The 9,670-nt window shown below is 34.7% G+C and overlaps 1 protein-coding gene across 2 annotated transcripts in view; it reads left to right on the plus strand.

The window, feature by feature from the left end:
• The first annotated feature begins 354 nt into the window (after window positions 1-354).
• LOC137653478 (acid phosphatase type 7-like) overlaps window positions 355-9,670 on the plus strand; it is an 18,752-nt gene continuing 9,436 nt past the window's right edge. The window contains exons 1-6 of one of the 2 annotated variants that reach the window (XM_068386916.1): window positions 355-513; window positions 942-1,055; window positions 4,738-4,932; window positions 6,316-6,448; window positions 7,938-8,013; window positions 8,259-8,356. In XM_068386916.1, coding sequence (XP_068243017.1) covers window positions 950-1,055; window positions 4,738-4,932; window positions 6,316-6,448; window positions 7,938-8,013; window positions 8,259-8,356 — 608 coding nt within the window. In that variant the 5' untranslated portion in view covers window positions 355-513; window positions 942-949. Of the gene's footprint in view, window positions 514-927; window positions 1,056-4,737; window positions 4,933-6,315; window positions 6,449-7,937; window positions 8,014-8,258; window positions 8,357-9,670 lie in introns of both variants that reach the window. The other variant, XM_068386915.1, reaches the window with a different exon arrangement.

A 9,670-nucleotide genomic window follows, 5' to 3' on the forward strand; every position in this document is an offset into this window, starting at 1 on the left:
ATATATATATCCTAAGCATAATTGGGTGTTACCATTCCCTTTTCAAAAGGAATTTCAGCATGAAGTGGCTTCCCAAATATTCTCTTTCACAAATCTGACTTAGGATAACATTAAGTTAAAGTCCATTGTAGTGGTTGACTTGCCAAGACCTGTTAGGCTAATACAGGCTCTTCCTAAAGGATGCCAAACATCCTCACATGTCATAGCTAGGATGAAATATCATGAATCTATTAATACCCTTCTGATCGGATGTCTCTTGGGAAAAAAAATGTCGTATGTGCAGGTCACGTGAACGGCAAGAATACAAGTACTTATACAATGATGTGAATGCTAGGAGTACACATATGTTTAGTGTCATTACGTTGAATAACACAAAGAGCCATCTACTTATCTGTTCGCTTTGGGAATTCCTTATAAAAGACAGGTGTTTTGACGGTCGCCAGCTCATTCCGAGACCATTTCCACTAGTACGACTTTCGAAGGCTGACGCGAAAACGAACAATATTTGATCAGGTGAATAGCTGTAGGGTTTTTAATTCCATTTGTGGATAAATATGAATGGTTAATTTTTGTATGCCAGTGTTTCTCCTATTATGTCAGTGAACTGATTATACGAATTTGAATATCTTTAAAATTTTCAATATATTTTTTTTCCTGTAACATAAGTGTCGTATTTCTCTTCATCTTTTAACTGCCCAATCGTGAATTAACAAGATGATGAGTGTGTGTAAACATATACACATATAATTAAAAAAAAAATTCCAATATCACCCTACGAAATAAATGTTTTTTTTTTTTTTTTTTTTTTTTTTTTTTCTTTTTTTTTTTTTCTTTTTTTTTTTGAGACCTAAACAAATACACCCAGTGGTCAATGAAATAATTCATCCTAATAAATCGGGTCAACTAATTGATTTATCTTACGTAAAGGTTGGCGTTTGCAGATAGTCCAATGGGGAAACCGACCTTATGGCTGGCGTTGCTCAGCACTATAGCATTTGGCCTTGCAAGTGCTATGGACGATTACCAACCTCAGCAAGTACATTTGTCAATAGGAGGTAAGATATTATTGTAATAGTTTCTTCCAATGAAATCATTTTATAAAATAACTCTCTCTCTCTCTCTCTCTCTCTCTCTCTCTCTCTCTCTCTCTCTCTCTCTCTCTCTCTCTCTCTCTCTTTATACATACTATAAAAATGGTCTCTCTCTCTCTCTCTCTTTATACATACTATAAAAATGGTCTCTCTCTCTCTCTCTCTAATATATATATATATATATATATATATATATATATATATATATATATATATATATATATATATATATATATATATATATATAAATAAATCCTGTATCTACATCCTGTGAGACATCGACAAAGAGATGGAGCTGGGGGGAGAGTGACTGCTCCCCGCACTCTAGTTTTGGGGTGTTTGAATGTGCGTGGATGTAGTACGATAGAGAGTAAAAGATGTGAAATTGGAAGTATGTTTAGAAGTAGAAGGATGGATGTATTGGCCTTGTGTGAGACGAAGATAAAAGGAAAGGGTGAAGTGATGTATGGTGAAATGTCTGGTAGAGTGTCTGGGATTGAAAGGGGAAGAGCGAGAGAGGGTGTGGCTTTATTGCTAAGTGAATGGATGACAGGTAAAGTAGCGGAATGGAAGGAGGTATCATCTAGGTTAATGTGGGTAAGGGTTAGGTTGGGTAGGGAATGTTACGCGTTTGTCAGTGCGTATGGGCCAGGTAGAGAAAAGTGAAGAAGAGCGGAATGAGTTCTGGAATTAATTAACTAGGTGTGTAGAAGGACTGGGTAGAAGGAATTATGTAGTTGTCATGGGTGACTTAAATGCTCGAGTGGGCGCTGGAGAGGTAGAAGGTGTCATTGGGAACTATGGCGTACCAGGTGAAAATGAGAGTGGTGAGAGACTGGTAGATGTGTGTGTTGAGCAAGAGATGGTGATAAGTAATAGCTTTTTCAAAAAGAAAGATAAAAATAATTATACATGGGTAAGAGTGGCAAATGGAAGAGTAGTAGAAAGGGCATTAATGGATTATGTGTTGATAACTAAAAGAATGTTTGGAAGATTGAAAGACGTGCACGTGTTTAGGGGTATGGCTAACGGTATGTCTGATCATTTTTTGGTGGAAGGAAAATTAGTTGTAGCAAAAGAATGGGGGAATAGAGTAGGTGGATGTAAAAGGGAGGTAGTGAGGGTTGAAGAGCTAATAAAACCGGGGGTAAAAAGTAAATATCAGGAAAGGTTGAAAATGATATATGACGAAGTGAAAGTAAGAGAAACTGGCAATTTAGAGGAGGAGTGGAAGTTAGTAAAAGAAAATTTTGTTGGGATTGCAAGTGATGTGTGTGGAAAGAAGGTTGTTGGAGGCAGCGTGAGGAAGGGCAGTGAATGGTGGAATGAAGGAGTGAAGGTAAAAGTGGGAGAGAAAAAGAGGGCTTTTGAAGAATGGCTGCAGAGTAATAGTATAGAGAAGTATGAAAAATATAGAGAGAAAAAGGTGGAAGTAAAGCGCAAGGTATGTGAGGCAAAGAGGGCAGCTGACCTGAGGTGGGGTCAGGGATTGGGTTATTCATATGAAGAGAATAAGAAGTAGTTTTGGAAAGAAGTGAAGAGAGTAAGGAAGGCTGGCTCAAGAATTGAAGAGACAGTGAAAGATGGAAATGAAAGGTTGTTAAAAGGAGAGGAGGCAAGGAAAAGATGGGCGGAATATTTTGAAAGTTTACTGAATGTTGAGGATAATAGGGAGGCAGATACAATTGCTGTTGCAGGTGTTGAGGTGCCAGTGATGGGAGATGAGAATGAGAGAGAGATTACAATAGATGAAGTGAGGAGAGCACTAGATGGAACGAGAGTAGGAAAAGCGTCTGGTATGGATGGTGTGAGAGCTGAGATGTACTTGAATGGTTGGTGAGATTGTTTAATATGTGTTTTGTGTTGTCAATGGTACCAGTAGATTGGGTTTGTGCATGTATTGTACCACTATATAAGGGTAAGGGAGATGTGCATGAGTGTTGTAATTCAAGAGGTATTAGTTTGTTAAGCGTAGTTGGAAAAGTGTATGGTAGAGTAATGATTAATAGGATCAAGGATAAAACAGAATGCAATCTTAGAAATACAGGGTGGTTTTAGAAGAGGTAGGGGTTGTATGAATCAGATTTTTACAGTTAGGCAGATATGCGAGAAATATTTAGCAAAAGGTAAGGAGGTGTATGTTGCATTTATGGATCTGGAGAAAGCGTATGATAGAGTTGATAGGGAAGCAATGTGGTATGTGATGAGGTTATATGGAGCTGGTGGAAGGTTGTTGCAAGCAGTGAAAAGTTTCTACAAAGGTAGTAAAGCATGTGTTAGGATAGGAAATGAAGTGAGTGACTGGTTTCCGGTGAGAGTGGGGCTGAGACAGGGATGTGTGATGTCGCCATGGTTGTTTAACTTGTATGTTGATGGAGTGGTGAGAAAGGTGAATGCTCGAGTGCTTGGACGAGGATTAAAACTGGTAGACGAGAATGACCATGAATGGGAGGTAAATCAGTTGTTGTTTGCGGATGATAGTGTACTGGTTGCAGACACAGAAGAGAAGCTTGGCCGATTAGTGACAGAATTTGGGAGAGTGTGTGAGAGAAGGAAGTTGAGAGTTAATGTGGGTAAGAGTAAGGTTATGAGATGTACGAGAAGGGAAGGTGGTGCAGGGTTGAATGTCAGGTTGAATGGAGAGTTACTTGAGGAGGTGAATCAGTTTAAGTACTTGGGGTCTGTTGTTACAGCAAATGGTGGAGTGGAAGCAGATGTACGTCAGAGAGTGAATGAAGGTTGCAAAGTGTTAGGGGCAGTTAAGGGAGTAGTAAAAAATAGAGGGTTGGGCATGAATGTAAAGAGAGTTCTATATGGGGAAGTGATTGTACCAACTGTGATGTATGGATCGGAGTTGTGGGGAATGAAAGTGATGGAGAGACAGAAATTGAATGTGTTTGAGATGAAGTGTCTGAGGAGTATGGCTGGTGTATCTCGAGTAGATAGGGTTAGGAACGAAGTGGTGAGAGTGAGAACGGGTGTAAGAAATGAGTTAGCAGCTAGAGTGGATATGAATGTGTTGAGGTGGTTTGGCCATGTTGAGAGAATGGAAAATGGTTGTCTGCTAAAGAAGGTGATGAATGCAAGAGTTGATGGGAGAAGTACAAGAGGAAGGCCAAGGTTTGGGTGGATGGATGGAGTGAAGGAAGCTCTGGGTGATAGGAGGATAGATGTGAGTGAGGCAAGAGAGCATGCTAGAAATAGGAATGAATGGCGAGCGATTGTGACGCAGTTCCGGTAGGCCCTGCTGCTTGCTCCGATGCCTTAGATGACTGCGGAGGTAGCAGCAGTAGGGGATTCAGCATTATGAAGCTTCATCTGTGGTGGATAATGTGGGAGGGTGGGCTGTGACACACTAGCAGTACCAGCTGAACTCGGTTGAGTCCCTTGTTAGGCTGGGAGGAACGTAGAGAGTATAGGTCCCCTTTTTGTTTTTGTTTCTTTGTTGAGGTCGGCTACCCCCCAAAATTGGGGGAAGTGCCTTGGTATATGTATGTATGTATGTATATATACATACATACATATATATATATATATATATATATATATATATATATATATATATATATATATATACAAACTACATAAATAGTCTCTCTCTCTCTCATTAAAAAAGCTAAATAAATGGCATTCTTTCACCAAACAGAAAACAATGCAGACATAATGGTCACATGGGTGACACCCTCATTCATAAACAGTTCCGTGGTGGAATATGGCACCTCTAACCTGGCCCTCAGTGCCACCGGAAATGCTACGCTTTTCACAGACGGCGGATCACTAAAGAGGCAGATGTGGATGCATAGGGTCAGGCTGACCAACCTCACGCCAGACACCAGATACTGTAAGTCTTCCTAAGTTTTTCTTGATAGGCGATATTTTGCTTTTTGAATTTCAGGTTGGAAATGCCGGAATTAAAAAGGTGCGAGTTTTGGTGAAAGTCGAAGAATTACATGGTAATATATTATAGGGGATGTGGAATTCTAATAATGGCACGGATATTTCCAATGTTGTTAAATTCTAAAGAATACAAGGGGTTGTTAAATAGTTGATGTGGAAGTTTAAAAACTACACGGGTGTTTTAATAGTTGATATGGAAGTTTTTAAACTAGACGGGAGTTCTAATAGTAGATATATAAATCTAAAAACTACACGGGTGTTTTAATAGATTATATATAAATTTAAAAACCACGGGTGTTTTAAGAGTTATGGAAGTTTAAAAACTTCACGGGAGTTTTAACAGTTGATATCTAAATTTAAAAACTACACGGTAATTTTAATAGTTGATATATATATATATATATATATATATATATATATATATATATATATATATATATATATATATATATATATAATATATATTATATATATATTATATATATATATATATTATATATTATATATATATATATATATATATATATATATATATATATATATATATATATATATATATATATATATATATATATATATATATATATAAACAACGGGTGTTTTAAGAGTTGATTGAAAGTCTAATCTAAAACTAAAACCACAGGGTTCTTCCAAAAGTTGATAGTCTAAAAATTTCAAATGTTGTTACCTGATATGTCAATCTAAAAGGAAGTGGAAACTTGTAGGTGACTTGGATGGGAGGAATTGAAATTTCTTGTTTGTGGAAATATTCCATCATATTCTCTTTACCACTCCGTTTGAGGTACGCGGCTTAACTACAGTCAATTCTTTTTAGTGAGGCAGATTTGCACCGACTCGCAAGGGTGCCCTTTTAGCTCGGAAAAGTTCCCTGATCGCTGATTGGTTGGACAAGATAATTCTAACTAATCAGATAGCAGGAAACTCTTCTGAGCTAAATGGTCACCGCTGCGACTCGGTGCAAATGCGCCTCATTAAAAAAAGATTGACTATAGAATATGCTACACAAGTGTAGGCCTTTATGTCTATTCTTCCCGATTCTTAATAAATAGCTTTCGAAGCTGATACGTATAGGATACGTATAGGACCCACCTCCTTTTGAATTTGCACAATCTTCCTTACATATTTTTATCAACAGCTGAGTATTTGAAAATCCTATTTTTTATAACTCTTACATAAGAATTAACTTTCTAGCAATTATGACACTGAAATATCTCCAAACATTGTATACCTAAATCAAAACCTTAAATCTATTTATATACAAGAGATACACGAAACATACTGAATTATTTCTCGATTGTTCCTCCAGTCTACCATTGTGGAAGCGACGTAGGATGGTCAGAGGTGTTCACTTTCAAAACCTGGCCAGCCGGAAATGATTGGGTGCTGCGAACGGCCATGTACGGCGATCTTGGGGTCGTCAACGGAAAGTCTTTGGGAAGGTTAGGATGAACTTATGGCAGCTTTTAGTGGATATGTATTCTTTCTTAAAATAATTCTAATACATGTCACGTGGTATATTTCTTAATCACTGATATAATATAAAAAGCTTCACGCATACATATATATATATATATATATATATATATATATATATATATATATATATATATATATATATATATATATATATATATATATATATATATATATATATATATAAGGGGCTAGCGTTCGATCCCAAGTATGAGGTAGAAATTTATTTCTATTTGAACACGATGTTGTGTTGATATTTATCCATATATATATATATATATATATATATATATATATATATATATATATATATATATATATATATACACATATACACATATACACACACATATATATATATATATATATATATATACATATATATATATATATATATATATATATATATATATATGTATATATATATATATATATATATATATATATATATATATATATATATATATATATTTATACTTTTCAACTTTGTGTTAACGATAGGACTTACGTATTGTTAGCAGGATAACAACGAAACTTGCCGCATCATTAATTTAGTCAAAGATCTAGAAAATTTCTATTCATAATACTGAGTATATTTGAAAGTAATTGGAATTAATCTTTTTAGCCACAAAAGTAATTAGATACCTTAAGTTGTTCAATTCTGGGAGAGGTCATTTCTTAATATTGCCCCATCTCTACTAAGATTTTCATTTTTTCAAAATTGGTACAGAAAGGCAAGATTAATCTTACAAGACAGACCTTGACTCTGAAAAACTTTTGTTCAGAAAGCTCTTCCCAAAAATGCCTTACTTGATCTGTACAAGTACGCAGTCCATCTTAAAGACATTACTATCAATGTTAGTAGTATTGTAAGCCTGTGAAAATTAAATTAAACTCTCAGGGAATAGTTTACTGAACAAAAGTTGTTCAGAGAGTCAGGCTGTCACATATAAGACTCTTACCAAACTATTAAAATTTTTAAAATGAGCAAAATCTTGAGCTTTACCATTTCACATGGTAAATATTATTAAGAAATGACGCGCCTAAGACGTTTATTTCTATTACTTGTTTTGGGTTTAAATCCAACCCTCCACTGAAGTCGAGTGAACTACTTCTCGGGCGGGTCCATATCAATCATCTTACGAAACATTTTCATTATAACTTATACAATTCTTTGATTGTAGCATCTTCCAAATCATATGATCTTGTGAAAAGTAATGTCTTTAGTTTCTTCTTAAATTCAATTGCTCCCTTTAAGTCCTTCATTTCAGTTGGCAGTTTATCATAATGTCTATGCGCACAGTATGGAGTAGCTCCTTATTAGGTAATCATATATCTTGCATTCAGTGTTATAATTAAAACCTTCCCAACTCTACTATATTTTATTGATGCTTGTAAAATCAACCAGTGTATGCATATCAAAAGGCATCAGTTTCTTCCCCGTATTCTTCTCAGGCTACAGCAAGATATAACGAAAGGAATGTATGATGTGATCATCCATGTGGGAGACTTCGCTTACAACTTTGAAACGGTAAGTGCCACTTCATTTTCAACCGTTGATGTTATTAAAACAGAAATTTTCTCTGGACTGTCAGCATAATAAACTTCATTCCCTGAAGTTTGATGTTCAACAGAAAATATATTTTTTAAGAACACCAGCGCCTTTGAAATAACTTCCTTCGTCTACTGTAAGTCAAAGATCTGATTGAAAAAAAAAAAAAAAAAAAAAAAAAAAAAAAGTAATTCTGGCACTTTTGCTCTTAAAATCTCCTGCAGGAGGATGCTCAAGTGGGAGATGAATTCATGAGGAATATCGAACCAATCGCTGGTTATGTTCCTTACATGACTTGCCCGGGGAACCATGAGGAAGCATAGTAAGTATAAACAAGTAGAAAGAGCAATCAAAGATTTCAGACCTCCGCCAATTAAGGTTTTCAACACTTTACTCAAGTTTACGGTCCAAACTTTCCCTCTTTCATATTTTGACCATTAATGTAATAAAGATCCTGGATGCAGATGGTGATCCAGATCACCACCCAAATCTAATCACTCCTAAGTTAGCCCATTTCTGACATATATATCGTGAAATTTTCATTTAAAAAACCAGGTGAAAAATTAACCTCCTTAGCGGAGGTTACAAGTTTGTTTCAAACCTAAAAGAATACTTTTCTAAAATATTGCTATGCCAGAATATTTTTTTTTCTTTCATAGAATTCAAAGACATAACAAGAGATAAACCTGATGGACATACAGTGATGCAGCTAAGAGTGATGGGCGGGGTTACACAATGACACGCCCCCACCCTCCTTTCCCAGGTCTAAATTTCAAATAAGTTCCCGGGAACATGAGCTACTATCATTGTTTCCGACCCTCAGTGAACACATGGAAATACCAATTATATCATTTTCATACGGCTCCAAAATATTTTCTAGTGGCGAATTATGCTTTCATTTGGCAATTATTATTTAAATTTACATTAACATTATCTAATATTCATACAAATTTCTACTAACATGGGTTTGGATCCTAGTACTTTTATTTCTAAAGATGGGTTTTATATCAACGTTTAAATAAACTATTATTTTGGTTTTCGAAAAAGGAAGAACATTTCGTGCAGATCATCACTAACTCCAATATATATATATATAAATGTAGCATTTGATTGTTAAATAGAAAGATATCCTTTATGTTATCAATATACTAAAAAAATATCTAAAATTTCCCTTACATAATAAAGACCAAGTGTCTGGCTATACAGTATATTTATATATATATATATATATATATATATATATATATATATATATATATATATATATATATATATATATATATATATATATATATATATGCATATATATATTATATATATATAATATATATATACAGTATATATATATATATAAAAGACCAAGTGTCTGGCTAGGCTATACAGTACACACACACACACACACACACATCCATCCATATACCAAAGGCACTTCCCCCAATTTTGGGGGGTAGCCGACATCAACAAGAACAAAACAAAAAAGGGGACCTCTACTCTCTATGTTCCTCCAGCCTAACCAGGGACTCAGTATATACAGTATATATATATATATATATATATATATATATATATATATATATATATATATATATATATATATATATATATAATGTTTATATATATATACATATATATATAT

The sequence above is a fragment of the Palaemon carinicauda genome, chromosome 14, assembly GCF_036898095.1.
Source record: "Palaemon carinicauda isolate YSFRI2023 chromosome 14, ASM3689809v2, whole genome shotgun sequence".
In the NCBI taxonomy this organism is placed as follows: domain Eukaryota; kingdom Metazoa; phylum Arthropoda; class Malacostraca; order Decapoda; family Palaemonidae; genus Palaemon; species Palaemon carinicauda.